Source organism: Meles meles, chromosome 3 (genome assembly GCF_922984935.1).
Source record: "Meles meles chromosome 3, mMelMel3.1 paternal haplotype, whole genome shotgun sequence".
In the NCBI taxonomy this organism is placed as follows: Eukaryota; Metazoa; Chordata; class Mammalia; order Carnivora; family Mustelidae; genus Meles; species Meles meles.
Genome location: NC_060068.1, coordinates 14,982,375 through 15,000,436, shown reverse-complemented (window position 1 = coordinate 15,000,436; position 18,062 = coordinate 14,982,375). Strand labels below are relative to the sequence as shown.

Genomic DNA, 18,062 nt, shown 5'->3' with positions numbered 1-18,062 from the left:
AAAATCCTAAGAATATCATTGAACAGAAATATAGAAACAATCCACAGACAGAAAAACTTCAAAGGTAACACAATGTCAATTAAAACGATCTCTCAATAATCACTCTCAATGTGAATGGCCTAAATGCGCCCATAAAACGACACAGGGTTGCAGATTGGGTAAAACGACAGGACCCATCCATATGTTGTCTACAAGAGACCCATTTTGAAACTAAGGATACACCCAGACTGAAAGTGAAGGGATGAAGAAGCATCTTTCATGCCAATGGGTCTCAAAAGAAGGCCGGAGTAGCGATTCTCATATCAGATAAATTAGATTTTAACTAAAGACTATAGTCAGAGATACAGAAGAACACTACATAATTCTTAAAGTGAATATCCACCACGATGATCTAACATTATAAATACCTATGCCTCCAGTATGGGAGCACCGAATTACATCAGAATACTATTAATCAAGATAAAGAGTCATATTGATATGAATACAATAATAGTAGGAGAGCTTAATACGCCTCTTTCAGAAATAGACAGGTCATCGAAGCAGAAAATTAATAAAGAAATAAGAGCACTGAATGACACATTGGACCAGATGGACCTCATAGACACATAGAGAACATTCCACCCTAAAACAACAGAATACTCATTCTTCTCAAATGCACATGTAACCTTCTCCAGAACAGACCACATACTGGGTCACAATTCTGGACTCAACTGATAACAAAAGACTGACATTATTCCCCGCATATTCACAGATCACAATGCTTTGAAACTGGAACTCAATCACAAGGAAAAGTTCAGAAGGAACTCAAAAACCTGGAAGCTAAAGACCTCCTTGTGTAAGAATGCTTGGATCAACCAGGAGATCAAAGATGAACTTAAACAATTCATGGAAACCAATGAGAATGGAGACACTTCGGTCCAAAATTTATGGGATACAGCAAAGGCGGTTCTAAAGGGAAAATTCATAGCCATCCAAGCCTCCCTCAAAAAAATTATAAAATCCAGAATACACCAGCTGTCTCTACACTTTAAAGAACTGGAGAATCAACAACACATCAAACCAACTCCACATGCAAGAAGGGAAATAATTAAGATTAGAGCAGAGATCAATGAGGTAAAACAAGAGATACTGTAGAATGTATCAATGAATCTAGAAGCTGGTTTTTTGAAAGAATCAATAAGATAGATAAACCACTGGCTACACTAATCCAAAAGAAAAGAGAGAAAGCCCAAATTAATACAATTATGAATGAAAAGGGAGAGATCCCAACGAACACCAAGGAAATAGAAACAATCATCAGAAATTATTACCAACAGTTATATGTCAATAAGCTAAGCAACCTAGATGAAATGGATGCATTCCTGGAAAACTACAAACTCCCAAAATTGAACCAGGAAGAAATGGACAACCTGAAATGACCAATATCTAGTAATGAGATTGAGCAGTGTTCAAAAACATCCCAAAAACAAGAACTTAGGACCTGATGGATTCCCTGGGGAATTCTACCAAACTTTAAAAAAGAAATAACACCAATTCTCCTGAAGCTGTTCCAAAAAATTGAAGAAGAAGGAAAACTTCCAGACTCTTTTTATGAAGCCAGCATTACCCTGATCCCCAAACCAGGCAAAGCCCCTAAAAAGGAGAATTTCAGAACAATATCACTGATGAATATGAATGCTAAGATTCTCAACAAGATCCTAGAAAACAGGATACAGCAGCACATTAAAAGATTATCCACCATGACCAGGCGGGATTCATCCCTGGGTTACAAGGTTGGTTCAACATTCGCAAATCAATCAATGTGATAGAACAAATCAATAAGGGAAGAGAGAAGAAACCCATGGTCCTCTCAATTGATGCAGAAAAAGCATTTGACAATATCCAGCATCTGTTCCTGATGAAAACACTTCAAAGTATAGGGATAGAGGGAACCTTCCTGTACTTCATAAAATGTATCTATGAAAGACCCACAGCAAATATCATCCTCAATGGGAAAAAGCGTGCAGCCTTCCCATTAAGATTAGGACCACGACATGGATGCCCACTCTCACCATTCTGGTTCAACATAGTTTTAGAAGCCTTAGCAACGGCAATCAGACAACAAAGAGAAATAAAAGGTATCCAAATTGTCAAGGAAGAAGTCAAACTCTCTCTCTTTGCAGATGACATGATTCTTTATATAAAAAACCCCAAAGACTCCACCCCCAAACTACTAGAACTCATACAGCAATTCAGTAACGTGGCAGGATACAAGGTCAATGTATAGATATCAGTGGCTTTCTTGTACACTAACAATGAAAATACAGAAAGGGAAATTAGAGAATCGATTCCATTTACTATAGCACCAAGAACCATAAGATACCTGGGAATAAACCTAACCAAAGAGGTAAAGGACCTGTACTCGAGGAACTACAGAACACTCATGAAAGGAATTGAAGAAGACACAAAAAGATGGAAGACCGTTCCATGCTCTTGGATCGGAAGAATAAGCATTGTTAAAATGTCTATACTGCCTAGAGCAATCTATACTTTTAATGCCATTCTGATCAAAATTCCACCGGTATTTTTCAAAGAGCTGGAGCACAGAATCTTAAAATTTGGATGGAATGAGAAGAGACCCCGAATTGCTAGGGAAATGTTGAAAAACAAAAACAAAACTGGCGGCATCATGTTAACTCATTTCAAGCTTTACTGCAAAGCTGTGATCACCAAGACAGTGTGGTACTATCATAAAAACAGACACGTGGACCAGTGGAACAGAGTGCAGAGCCCAGATATGGACCCTCAACTCTATGGTCAAATAATCTTCGAAAAAACAGGAAAAAATATACAATGCAAAAAAGACACTTTCATCAATAAATGGTGCTGGGGCAACTGGACAGTGATATGTAGAAGAATGACTCAACCTTTCTCTTACACCGTACACTAAGATAAACTCAAAATGGGTAAAAGACCTCAACGTGAGGCAGGAATCCATCAGATTCCTAGAGGAGAACATAGGCAGTAACCTCTTCGATAGCAGCCACAGCACCTTCTTTCAAGATATGTCTCCAAAGGCCAAGGAAACAAAAGCAAAAATGAACTTTTGGGACTTCATCAAGAACAAAAGCTTCTGCATAGCAAAGGAAACACTCAACAAAACAACAAGGGAACCCATGGAATGAGAGAAGATATTTGCAAATCACAGTACAGACAAAAGGTTGATATCCAGGATCTATAAAGAACTTCTCAAACTCAACACACACAAAACAGATAATCATGTCAAAAAATGTGCAGAAGACATGAACAGACACTTCTCCAATGAAGACATACAAATGGCTATCATACACATGAAAAAATGTTCATCATCCCTAGCCATCAGGGAGATTCAAATTAAAACCACATTGACATACCACCTGACACCAGTTAGAATGGCCAAAATTAGCAAGATAGAAAGAACGTGTGTTGGAGAGGATGTGGAGAAAGGGGATCCCTCTTCCACTACTGTTCGAAATGCAAGTTGGTACAGCCACCTTGGAGAACAGTGTGGATATTCCTCAAGAAATTAAGAATAGAGCTTCCCTATGACCCTGCAATTGCACTGCTGAGTATTTACCCCAAAGATACAGATGTAGTGAAAAGAAGAGCCATCTGTATCCCAATATTTATAGCAGCAATGGCTACAGTCGCCAAACTGTGGAAAGAACCAAGATGCCCTTCAACGGATGAATGGATAAGGAAGATGTGGTACATATACACAGTGGAGTATTATGCCTCCATATGAAAGGATGAATACCCAACTTTTGTAGCAATATGGGTGGAGTGTAAGAGATTATGCTGAACGAAATAAGTCAAGTAAAGATAGTCAAGTATCATATGGTCTTACTTATAGGTGTTGTGCTTCTGAAATTAAAGTATTTTCATAAAGAACTGCGTTGCTGTTAGCCTGAGTTTCAGTACCTTATAAGTCTTCTTACCAGCTCATTGTTATTTAGGTATACTAACTATACACTTGATTTCTCACCAAAAGTATTTTAGGTTCTCTGTTTTCTCATGTATTATGTAAGAAAATGGGACTGCGGAACTCTATTTATAGTGCAAAAATAAAAAACCGGTGGCTTCATTCTAAAAACAAAACAAAACAAAACAAAACAAAACAAAGCAAAAAACTGAAGTAGCCATAGTTATATCAAACAAACTATATTTTAAATCAAATACTAGAATAAGAGATGAAAAGGGGCACCATATCTCAATTAAGGGGTCTATCCTTTAAGAAGATCTATTAATTTTAAATATTTATGTCCCAAACTTGGGAGCCCCCAAATATATAAAACAATTAATAACAAACATAAAGCAAGTATTTGATAATAATGCAATAAAAATAGAGGACTTGAGCACCCACTTACAGCAATGAACAGACCATTTAAGTAGAAAATCAACAAGGAAACAATGACTTTGAATGACACACTGCACCAGATAAAATTAATAGATGTATTCAGAGGATTTCATCCTAAAGCGGTAAAATACAGTTTTTTGAGTGCACATTGAATATTCTCTTGAATAGACCATGTTCTACGTCACAAATTAGGCCTCAAAAAGAACAAAAAGATTGAGATCATACCAAGCATATTTTCACACCACAATGCTATGAAACTTGAAGTCAATCACAGAAAAAAAAAATTGGAAAGACCACGAATACATGGAGATTAAAGAACACCTTACCTAAGAATGAAAGAAGAAAAAAAAATACATGGAAACAAATGACAACAAAAACACGACAATCCAAAACCTTTGGGATTTAGCAAAGGCAGTAATAAGAGGGAAGTAGATAGCAATACAGTCTTTCCTCAAAATCAAGAAAAGTCTTAAATGTACAATGTAACCTTACACCTCAAGGAGTTGGGAAAAGAAGAGCAAATCAACCTAAAGCCCCAAGAAGAAGGTAAATAATAAATATTAGAGTAGAAATTAATGATACAGAAATGAAAAATAAAAATCAAAGGACCTAGGATCTGGTGCTTTGTAAAAATTAATGACATTGATAGTCCTCTAGAAGACATGATTAAAATCCTGAATGAAAGAGGAGATATCAAAACCAAAATCGCAGAAATGCATACATTCATTTTAAAAAGTCTATTATATGTAACTATATGCCAACATATTGGGAAATCTGAAAGAAATGATAGATTTCTCAAAACATATAAACTACCAAAACTGAAACAGGATGAAATAGAATATTTGAATAGTTCCATAATCAGCAAATAAATTGAATCAGTAATCAAAATACTCTCAACAAACTAGAATTCAGGGTCAAATGGGTTCCCAGGGGAATTCCACAAAACATTCTTCTTCTGAAACCATTCCCAAAAAATAGAAACTGAAGGAAAACTTCCAAATTCATTCCATGAAGCCAACATCGACTTTTTCCACAATCCAGACAAAAAGGAGAATTACAAACCAATGTCACTGATGAACATAGATGTAAAAAAATCTCAATTTAAAATGCTAGCGAATGGAATTCAACAGCACATTAAAAGAATTATTCACGATGATCAAGTGGGGTTTATTCCTGGACTGCTGTAGTGGTTCAATACCTGCAAATCAACATGATACACTACGTGCATAAAAGAAAGGAAAAGAACCATCTGAAACTCTCAACAGATGGAGTAAAAGCTTTTGATAAAATACAGGCATTCTTGAGTAAAAACATTTAAGAAATTAAGGATACAAGAAACATACCACAATATTGTGAATGTCATATATGATAATCCACAGTTCATATCATCCTCAATGGGGAAAAACTCAAATTTTTCCCCTAAGGTCAGGACCATGACAGGGATTTTCACTCTCACCATGTTGTTCAACATAATACTGGAAGTCCTCATCTCAGCAATCAGATAACAACAACCACAGCAGTAACAGCAAAGGCATCCAAATTGGTATGGAAGAAGTCAAACTTTAGCTTATTACAGAAGACATGATACTCTATGTAGAAAACCCAAAACACTCCACCAAAAACTTAGTAGAACTGATACATGAATCCAGGAAATTCACAGGATATGAAGTTAACATTAAAAAAATTGTTGTGGGGCACCTGGGTGGCTCAGTGGGTGAAGCCTCTGCCTTCAGCTCAGGTCATAATCTCAGGGGCCTGGGATGGAGCCCTGCATCAGGCTCTCTGCTCAGCAGGGAGCCTCCTTCCTCCTCTCACTCTGCCTGCCTCTCTGCCTACTTATGATCTCTCTCCTCTCTCTCTGTCAAGTGAATAAATAAAATCTTTTAAAAATTTTTTGCATTTATATACACCAATAATGAATCAGAACAAATATAAATTAGGGAATCAACATAATGTACAGTTACACCAAAAAAAATACATAAGCAAATAAGATACCTTGGAGTAAACCTAACTGAAAAGTTGAAAGAACCATTCTTTGAAATCTATAAAACATTAATGAAAGAAATTAAAGATGGCACAAAGAAGTGAAACAACATTCCATGTTCATGGATTGGAAGAAAAAATACTGTTAAACTGTCTATACTACCCAAATTAAAAACACACTTAATGCAATCCCTAATAAAATATGACCAGCACAGTTCACTGAGCTAGAACAAACCATCCTAAATTTTTTATAGAAACACAAAAGCCCCAAATAGTTAAAGCAACCTTGAAAAAGAAAATCAAAGTTGTAAGCATCACAGTTTCAGACTTCAAGTGATATTACAAAGTTGTAGTGATCAAAACAGCATGTTACTGGCAAAAAAAAAAAAAGATTCATAAATCAGTGGAATGGATTGAACCCACAACTATATGATCAATTAGTTTTAGCAAGACAGGAAAGAATATGTAATGGGGAAAAAGAGAGTCTCTTTAAAAAATGATATTGGTAAAGCTTGAAATCAGGTAATGTGATGCCACCAATTTTGTTTTTGTTTTTCAATATTTCCTTAGAAATTCGGGGTCTCTTCTGATTCCATACAAATTTTAGGATTATTTCCTCCAGCTCTTACAACAAAGCTGTAATCACCAAGACAGCATGGTACTGGCATAAAAACAGACACATAGACCAGTGGAACAGAGTGGAGAGCCCAGATATGGACCCTCAACTCTATGGTCAAATAATGTTCGACAAAACAGGAAAAAAAAATACAATGGAAAAAAGACAGTCTCTTCTATAAATGGTGCTGGGAAAACTGGACAGCGATATGTAGAAGAATGAAACTCAACCATTCTCTTACACTGTACACAAAGATCAACTCGAAATGGATAAAATACCTCAATGTGAGGCAGGAATCCATCAGAATCCTAGAGGAGAACATAGGCAATAACCTCTTCGATAGCAGCCACAGCAACTTCTTTCAAGATATGTCTCCAAAGGCCAAGGAAATAAAAGCAAAAATGAACTTTTGGGACTTCATCAAGAACAAAAGCTTCTGCACAGCAAAGGAAACAGTCAACAAAACAACAAGGCAACCCACGGAATGAGAGAAGATATTTGCAAATGACAGTACAGACAAAAGGTTGATATCCAGATCTATAAGGAACTCCTCAAACTCAACACACACAAAACAGATAATCATGTCAAAAAATGTGCAGAAGATATGAACAGATGCTTCTCCAATGAAGACATACAAATGGCTATCATATACATGAAAAAATGTCCATCATCACTAGCCATCAGGGAGATTCAAATTAAAACCACATTGAGATACCACCTGACACCAGTTAGAATGACCAAAATTAGCAAGACAGGAAACAACGTGTGTTGGACAGATTGTGGAGAAAGGGGAACCCTCTTCCACTGTTGGTGGGAATGCAAGTTGGTGCAGCCACTTTGGAGAACAGTGTGGAGATTCCTGAAGAAATTAAGAATAGAGCTTCCCTATGACCCTGCAATTGCACTGCTGAGTATTTACCCCAAAGATACATATGTAGTGAAAAGAAGAGCCATCTGTACCCCGATGTTTATAGCAGCAATGACTACAGTCGCCAAACCATGGAAAGAACCAAGATGCCCTTTGACGGATGAATGGATAAGGAAGATGTGGTCCATATACTGGATGGAGTATTATGCCTCCATCAGAAAGGATGAATACCCAACTTTTGTAGCAACATGGACGGGACTGGAAGAGATTATGCTGAGTGAAATAAGTCAAGCAGAGAGAGTCAATTATGATATGATTTCACTTATTTAAAGGCCATTACAAAGAACATGGAAGACATAAGAGATAGTGAGGAGAAGGGAGTTGAGGGAAATTGGAAGGGGAAATGAACCATGAGAGACTATGGACTCTGAAGAACAACCTGAGAATTTTGAAGGGGTGGGGGTTGGGAGGCTGGGGAACCAGGTGGTGGGTAATAGAGAGGGCATGTATTGCATTGATCACTGGGTGTTGTGCAAAAACAATGAATACTGTTATGCTGAAAATAAATTAAAAAAATGATGTTGGGTCAACTGGACAGAATGTATGAATGAATGAATATGAACTACTTTCTTATACCATACACAAAAATATAATCAAAATGGATGGAAGACTTAAATGTGAGTCATGAATCTATAAGTATCCAAAAGGAGAACACAGGCTATCATCTCCTTGACATTGGCTAAGCAATTTATTTCTAGATTTGTCTCCAATGGCAAGAGAAACAAAAGCATCAATAATTGAGACTTTATAAAAATAAAAAAGCTTCTACACATCAAACAAAATAATCAACAAAACTAAAAGACAAACTGGAATAGAAGAAGATATTTTCAAATTATATATCAGATAAAGGGCTAGTATCTACAATATATAATGAAAATATAAAACTCAACACCCAAAACAAATAACCCAGAAAAAAATGGGCAGAGAAGGTGAAAGGATATTTTTCCAAAGAAATACAGATAGCCAACAGACACTTGAAAAGATGCTCGACATCACTCAATATCAAGGAAATACAAGTAAAAATGCTATGAGATATCACCTCACATATATCAGGATGGCTAAAATTAGCAACACAAGGAACAAGTGATTTTGGGAAGGATATGGAGAAATGGGAACCCTCTTGACATGCTGCAAATGCATGTCTTGAATGCAATATATCTTGAAATCAATATATCTTGAAAATATTTTGAATGCAAACTGATGTATCCACCTTGGAAAAGAACATGAAGTTTCCTCAGAAAGTTAAAAATAGACCTACTGTCTAAAAAATTATTTTGTAATACAGAAAAGGCTAAGGCCACATATAACCTGGTATCTATTTCACAGATAAGATTTTATTGATGATGGTGAAATTTGAGATTTCTTTTAATATTGGTTAAGATTTCCAGTTAATAATAATAAAATATTTTAAACAGACATGAGAAGATAACCAGAACAGTGCAACATAGATACCTATTAACTTTGTTGTTGTTGTTGTTGTTGTTGTTGTTAGGGCTCTTAATTGCATTCTTCTTCAAGGTCCCAGAAGGAATTTACCAATAGCAAACCTCATCAACTCCCATAATGCGGATAGTAAAATGAGGGTGATGTCACTATACTGTTTATCTTTATACCATGGCCACACTCCATTACTCAAATGAATAAGACCTCCAGCATCATCTGATGTTGAGTTCAATCATATGGAGAGAACTGCAGGAGCAAAAGGGTAATTATTGTTTTTTACTTGTTCTCCTTTGGTATATGCTACTAATTCTGGACCATATTTCCTCAATTTTTCCCTAGCATCTATTTTTATGAAGAAAAACAATTATGCTTTTTAAAATCAAGTATAATTAACCAGTGAAACATTAGTGTCAGTTGTACAATATATTTGAGAATTCCATACATTTCTCAGTGCACACCAAGAAAATATACTCCTAATCACCTTTTTATGATTCAATCTTTCATGTAACAGTAACTTACTGCAATATATTGGGAAATGGGTTGTTACTTGCCTTATGTATGGACAAAAGAATACATATTCCTCCTATATTATTGGATGATGTGTTTCTTTTCTTAAGGTTGAAATTTTACAAAAAAAAATGAGCCTGATTTTACTTTAGGTGGGAATTATTTCTGATAGAAAAGTAAAAGAAATGTCTCAATAAAATTTATGTTTCTTAGAAGAAACTGACAGTGAGTGGTATTACCCAAATTGTAGACTGTGGAGAGAAGATAGTGTTCTAGAGAGCTAAGACAGCTTTATGAGCTGTGGGTCCCAACATATGAATTGAGACACAAGTCATATCCCAGGTAAATTATGTGATGCTAGGCAAATCACCTGAGAATCTGAATTATTTAATTTGTAAAAAGAGAAAACAAGATGAGTAAGATAACTATCAGGGAAGACAAAATATGGTAAAGCAATAGAGCAAAATCTGCTGTTAGCTTCAAAGATTTGATGTTACCATACTACCACTATTAATAAGTCCCAGAATTAAGTAATGTACTGCTTTGTTTATATTAAACTCAAGAAATTGAATACAGAAAAATAAGAATGAACAGTGAGGTCAATCACCTGACATAGTACAGATAGCATCCTCTTGTCTGTCTGGTGTGCCAGTGGACTTTTCAGTGTGGCTTGATCACAGTCATTCTCATTTACCAATTGCAATAAAGATTTGCTTCATTTGGACCACAATATTAATTCAGAAAGCTAGTATATTTTCCTCTTATTGGGCTTTCTTAATTTTTCACAGATGTCAGCTTTCATCTACCAGTAGATGTGGAATTTGACAGATTTTTTTAATGCAATGTGTACCAGATTTGTTTGATATTTATATTAAGGTATCAAATTAATTTTCAGTGTTGTCTACTGCTTTAGCACTCAGAACTGGAGAATCTTAATAAGTTGACTATTGTAATTAGTCTTTGGAATCATTATAAGAGCATACAATGTTTTGAAAGTTAGAGATTATTATTGAAATATGCCTGAATCATAACCATTTCTAAACTCTTCCTAGACAGAAGAGCCAATGTTTCTTTTTATGTTGGTAAGGACCTTTAAAATTTAATATTTCAGAAACTTAAAAGTTGCTAATCTTTAACATTCATTAGAGAAAATATAAAAGCAGTTACTACTGATTCTTTTCAGAAAAGACAGATGTATTTTACTTCTACTGTGCTTTATTTTTAATATTTTTAAATTTTTTTCAGTGTTCCAAGATTCATTAAATTGTAAGCAGACCCTCTTCTACTGTGCTTTCTTATTTTGAGTCATTTTTAAACTATACTTTAAATTCACACACACACACACACACACACACACAACTATTTTTGCCTGTGTAGACGGACTCTGATCTCCTTCAGTGTAACAATTTAGACTTCATGTAATTTGTTTTTAGCACTTAACACTGATGTAGGCTTTGAGTAGCCAGACACAAGAAGGGGAATTGAATTGGAGACAGAAACAATTCAGTGTTGCTCAGTTATTTTCTCTGCATCTCAGTTCCTATGAAAAATTGGTTGCCACAGACAATAAATAGATGATGTTTGTGAAAACTAAAGATTTGTCCTATAAATGACAATGATTTTCTAAATGACAGCTCTCCCTCCTTAAATCTAGAATGAGTGGTAGTAGCTTTGTGTAAATGAAGCTGGAGAAGGTATACTAGAAAAAAAGGTAGGATTCCCTTAAAGATCTGTTTAAACAGAATATATAAATAGACTACAGAAACTATCAAATCTAAATCCTTATGTGTATGAAAAGATGCTAAAACTGGCAAACAGGAGTAATTCATCTTGTATCATAAAACAAAAATGGTAACAGCCATCTCTTACACAGAATCTGTACAAAAATTATTATAGACCTTAACTCTTTAGCAATATATGTACTTACTCATCTGTAACTTTAATTATTTTACATAATTTAATCCTGAACATACTTGAGATCTAACTTTACTATCCACTTGTTATGCAAAGTGGACAAAAAAGTTGGTGGATAGAGGATAAGCTGGGCCCAGAATCATAGTCCAGATTCAAAGTATGAGTTCCTAAATTGATGTCCTAGGATATCTAAGAGGCTGAATATTGGTGAGGAACTCATTGGTTCCATGTGGATGCATGGCTTACTTACTCCACATAAACACAGAGCATCACAAAGGAGATTTGAACTTTTGGTATGATTATTCCCCAAATTATGTTTGTTACTTTCTAAACCTTTCATATATGGACTATATCTCCAACAGTTTTTAAGATCCAGTTGGATCCTTACACCAGGGAGGTTGATTAAAATTTTGACATACATATATATTACCTCTAGAAATAAGGGGTTTTATTCTTTTTTTAATGATTCACTTTTTGTGTTTTCAAAGGGCAGTGATTGCGGAATATTCTATATTCATTGATAAACAACACTGTAATCAGGAATTCTCAAAACCCTGAACTGTGGAAATCTTTTATGTTACCCATATCCCTTTTTAATTTAAATTCAATTAGTCGACATATAGTACATCATTAGTTTCAGATGTTTAATAACTTATCAGTTGCATATAACACCCAGTTATAATCACATCACATGCCCTCAATAAGGTCCATAACCCAATTACTCCATCCCCCATTCACCACTCCTCCAGCAACCCTCAGTTTGTTTCCAATAGCTAAGATTTTCTCATGGTTTGTCTCTCTCCCTCTCTAGTGAGTTCCCATTCACTTTTCCCTCCCTTTTCCTATGATCCTCTGTGCTGTTTCTTACATTGCTCATATGAGTGAAACCATAGGATAATCTGTCTTTCTCTGATTGACTTATTTTACTCAGCATAATATCCTCCAGTTCCATCTATGTCAATGTAAGTGGTAAGTATTCATCCTTTCTGATGTGTGACTAAATTTCATTGTATATATGAAACACATGTACTTTATCCATTCATCTGTTGATGTACATCTCAGCTCTTTCTACTTTTTAGCTATTATGGGCATTGCTGCTATGAACATTGGGGTACAGGTGCCCCTTTGGATTACTACATTTGTATATTTGGGGTAAATACATAGTAGTGCAATAGTGTAGCCCTATTTTTAACTTTTTAAAGAACCTCCACACTGTTCTCCAGAGGGGCTGCACCAATTTGGATTCCCATCAACAAGTTATGATGATTCGTCTTTCTCTGCTTCCTCCCCAACATCAGTGTTTCCCGAGTTATTAATTTTAGCCATCCTGACTGGTGTGAGGTGGTATCTATTGTGGTTTTCACTTGCATTTCCCTGATGGCTTGTGATGTGTAGCATTTTTTTTTCATGTGTCTGTTGGCCATTTGTTTGTCTTCTTGGGAGAAATGTCTTTCATGCATTCTGCCCATTTCTTGACTGGATTATAGTTTTGGGGTGTTGAGTTTGAGCAGTTCTTTATGGATCTTGGAAATTAGCCTTTTATATGATATGTTATTGGCAAATATCTTCTCCCATTCCATTTGGTGCCTTTTAGTTTTCTTTGTGGTGCAGAAGTTTTTAGCTTGATGAAGTCCCAAAAAATGAAGTTCCTTTTTGCTTTTGTTTCCCTTGCCTTTGGAGATGTGTCTAGGAAGAAGTTGCTGCAGCTGGGGTCAAAGTGATTGCTGCCTGTGTTCTCCTCTAGGATTTTGATGGATTCCTGTCTCACATTAGGTCTTTCATCCATTTTAAGTTTATCTTTGTGTATGATGTAAGAAAATCATCCGGTTTCATTCTTCTCCATGTGATTGTCCATATTTACCAGAACCATTTATTGAATATTGATTTTCTCCTTATCTCTGAAATTTGCAAGCTTAACTATTATATTTCAGGGTATTGACCTATTTTTATTTATTTTAGGGGGTGTTCCTTTTACCTTTTGGAAATAAATCCCTGTTTCCCTCCCCAGATTAAGAAAGTTCTCAACTATGATTTGCTCAAGTACACCTTCTGTCCTTCTCTCTCTTTCTTCTTTCCCTGAGACTCCAATAATTCCAATATTGTTTCATTTTATGGAATCAGTGATATATCAAATTCTCCTCTCCTGTCCATTAGTTGCTGCTTGGGGCTTTTGTTCCCTAAGGCTTTTGTGCCTCTTTAGAGGATGAAAGTAAAAATAGTCAGGCTGATCTCCATCCCTGAAGCTGAAATATGGCAGCCCCATCTTCCCAGTAAATCCTCAGGGATAAGCAGTCCTCACTTTTCTGTGTGCTAAAGTTCAGACTTCTGTGGTGCATTTCTGCACCAGTCCTCCTGGGGAAAGTGGAAGGTCACCATGTTTCTGTCCTTTTTTGGGCCCCCACATGGAGAGTAGTCATCCAGTGGTGCCTCAGTTTGTTGTTTAGGGCAAATGGATATGAGAACCCCCTTCCCAGGCTCACTGACCATAGACTGTTTCCTGCTCAAATGCTTGGAAACTCTGCTGATTCAGGAACTCTTATTCTTTCTGTAACCCTGGATTTCCTGAAACCACAGCCTCCCACCTAGGATTCTTCCCTGCTTTGCCACATGAACATCTTTCAGGCAGGGATGTCTTTTACTGGGGCAGACTTCTAAAAGTTCTGATTTTGCACTCAGGCTATATCACTTTCTGGTAGCTCCCTCATGGAAGATCCCACTCCCCACCATTTGTCATCCAACTATCCCATCAAATTCACTTCTCCATACCTCCTAACTTATAAAAAGTGGTCTTTTTACTATTTGTAGAATCCAAAAATTATTTTCTTAAACATCTATGGTTGAAATCATAGGTGTTCAGAATGGTTGGAATGTTATCCAGCTAAATTCAAGGGACCAGATGAAATGAGATCCTCTAATCTTCTGCCATCTTGCTTCCCTCCCCCTACCAATATCCTTTTAAAAATATTTTTATTTGAATATAATCGTCACACAGTGTTCCATCAGCTTTATATTTACAACATAGTGATTCACAAGGTTAAGTTATTATGTTCACAACAAGTGTACTTACCATCTGTCATGAGACATTATCAGGGTGATGGAGAGTGGGTCAAAATGGGTGAAGGGGAGAAGGAGGTACAGGCCCCTAATTATAGAATGATAAGGCACAGGAATACAGTCAATATTTTAATAAAAATGCAATGGGATAGATGGTAGCTGTATTTATGATGAATATAGCATAGTGTATAAACTTGTTAATGGAACATTGTAAACTATACTCAAATTTAAAGAAATAATAAAATAAAAATGAAGGAAAAAATACAAAAAATAAAACAAAATATACAATTAATGGGCTATATTCCTTATGCTGAGCCTTTTATTCCTGTGACTTATTTATTCCATAACTGGAAGACAGTATCTCACATTCTTCTTCACCCATTTTGTCACTGCTCCATCACTTTCTTCCCTAGCAACCATCAGTTTCTTCTCTGTATTTACACATATGGTTAGCTTTTTGCTTATTCATTCATTTCTGTTTTTACATTCCACATACAGAACTGAGTTTATGTGGCATTTGTCTTTCTCAGTCTGACTTACTTCACTTAATATAATACCATGTGGGCCCATCCATGTTGTTACAAAGGGCACAATGTTATGGATTTTATGGCTGCATAATGGTCCATTGTCTGCACGGAATATACAAACACACACATACATACCACTCCTTCCTTAAAGATTCATCTATTAATGGACAGTTAGATTCCATATGGAAAGATTGTTTCCATATCTTAACTATTGTGAATAAGAATAGCATAAGAATAGGGGTACATATATAAATATATGAATGAATGAAATCTTGCCATTTGCATTGTTATGGATGGAGCTAGAGAATAAGTTATGCAAACTAAGTTAATCAGAGAAAAACAAATGTCAGATGATCTCACTTATATGTTGAATTTAATAAACAAAACAAATAAGTAAAGGGGGGGAAAGAGAGAGGCAACTATAGAGAATAAACTGATGGTTACCAAAGGGAAGTGGGAAGGGGATGGATTAAATAGGTGATGGAGATTAAAGAATGCAGATGTTGTGGTATGCACCAAGTGTTGTATGGAAGTGTTGAATCACTATATTGTGTACCTGAAACCAATATTGCATTGTATGTGGCACCTGAAACCAAAATTACACTGTATAAAAACTAACTGGAATTTGAATAAAAATGTTAAAAAAGGTCATATGAAGATCTGGTAAAAATTAAAATAAACATATATGTCCATATATTAGTGTTTTTGCTTTATTTGGGGAAATGCATAAGCAGTAGTGGAATTATTAAGGCATGAATATTTTTTTAAAAGATGTATTTTTTTGGTTTTGCTTTTTGTTTTTGTTTTTGTTTTACAGAGAGAGAAAGATAACAGGAGACAGGGCAAAGGGAGAGGGAGAAAGAGAATCTCAAGAAGTCTCCCTGCTTGGTATTGAGTCTAGTGGAGCAGTTCTCAAACTCTGACCCTGAGATCAAAACTTGGTCAAGGGGCACCTGGGTGGCTCAGTGGGTTAAAGCCTCTGCCTTCGGCTCAGGTCATGATCTCAGGGTCCTGGGATCGAGCCCCGCATCAGGCTCTCTGCTCAGCAGGAAGCCTGCTCCCTCTCTCTCTGCCTGCCTCTCTGCTTGCTTGTGATCTCTGTCTGTCAAATAAATAAAATATTAAAAAAAAAAAAAACTTGGTCAAAAGTTGGGGACTTAACCAACTAAGTCACTCAGGTTCCCCTAAGGTACTGTATTTTTGATTTGTGAATTCCTAAATTTCTATTAAATTTGTTCAATTACAGGTAATTTATACTCCTACAATTTGCAAGTCCTTGGAATTTCTCTTTATTAGTACCCTGGGTTCCTGTGTGTAAACATGCACACAGACACACACACAAGCTCACTAAAATTTTATTTCAGGTTGTCATATGCCATGAGTGATCTATTAACTCTACAGTTCTCCTTGGTGATTCAGGTAAAATCCAATGGAGAATACCACTTGGGTGGCCAACCATACTGGACGATTAGATTTTGAACTAGTGGGACTCTTCAGTCAATCCAACCACCCAACTCTTCTTTGTGTGGTCATTTTTGTGGTTTTCCTAATGGCCTTGTCTGGAAATACCATCCTGATTCTTCTGATACAGTGTGATGTTCACCTGCACAACCCCATGTACTTTTTTATCACCCAATTGTCTCTCATGGATGTGATGTACATTTCTGTCACTGTGCCCAAGATGCTCATGGACCAGGTCATAGGAGTGAATAAGATCTCAGCCCCTGAATGCGGGATGCAAATGTTTCTTTATTTGACACTAGGAGGTTCAGAATTTTTCCTTCTAGCTGCCATGGCCTATGACCGCTATATGGCCATCTGCCATCCACTCCGTTATCCTATCCTCATGAACTATAGGGTGTGTCTCCTCTTGGTGTCTTCTTCCTGGTTTCTAGGATCTGTGGATGGATTTATGCTCACATCCGTCAGCATGACCTTCCCCTTCTGTAGATCCCGGGAGATCCATCATTTCTTCTGTGAGGTCCCTGCTGTAATGAAGCTTTCCTGCTCAGACACTTCCCTCTATGAGACCCTCATGTACCTGTGCTGTGTTCTCATGCTCCTCATCCCTGTGACAATCATTTCAAGCTCCTATTCTTTCATCCTCTTCACCATCCACAGGATGAACTCAGCAGAGGGATGGAAGAAGGCCTTTGCCACTTGTTCTTCCCACATGATGGTAGTCATCCTCTTCTATGGTGCTGCTGTCTATACCTACATGCTTCCCACCTCCTATCACACCCCAAAGAAGGACATGATTGTATCTGTCTTTTACACTATACTCACTCCTGTTCTAAATCCTTTAATTTATAGTCTTAGGAATAAGGATGTAACAAGGGCTCTAAAAAAAATGTTGAATGTGGGATCTGTCTTACATGAAAGTATAAAGTAGGAAATATTTGTACTGTTTCTTTTCCTTCATGCTACAAATTAGAACTTTAGGATCTTATGCCAACGTTATTCTTCAGGTTCTCATACCATATGTCAACACCTATTCATCCCTTTCAGAGGAATTGTTTCCTTATACTGAAAAGCTCTTCATTTTTACACTTCTGTATTCAAAATATTTGTACAATTGCATTGTACCCATGTTATATTTTTCTGAAATTTACAACTGCACTGTGATTCTGTGGGAAAATACTCATATTTGTATGAAATACATATCAAGATATTCAGAAACAAGGGTCATAAGGTGATATGAGACAGACAGATGGA

The 18,062-nt window shown here is 36.3% G+C and overlaps 1 protein-coding gene across 1 annotated transcript; it reads left to right on the top strand.

Moving 5' to 3' along the window:
* The first annotated feature begins 16,776 nt into the window (after positions 1-16,776).
* Positions 16,777-17,739, top strand: LOC123938825 (olfactory receptor 2T29-like). Its single transcript, XM_046000557.1, has one exon. It carries the CDS (start codon positions 16,777-16,779, stop codon positions 17,737-17,739), a length of 963 nt encoding a protein of 320 aa, XP_045856513.1.
* The last annotated feature ends 323 nt before the right edge of the window (positions 17,740-18,062 follow it).

What these genes read in the sequence shown, in the direction of transcription:
- LOC123938825 (XM_046000557.1), top strand. Translation starts at nt 16,777, where the DNA reads ATGGAGAATACCACTTGGGTGGCCAACCATACTGGACGATTAGATTTT.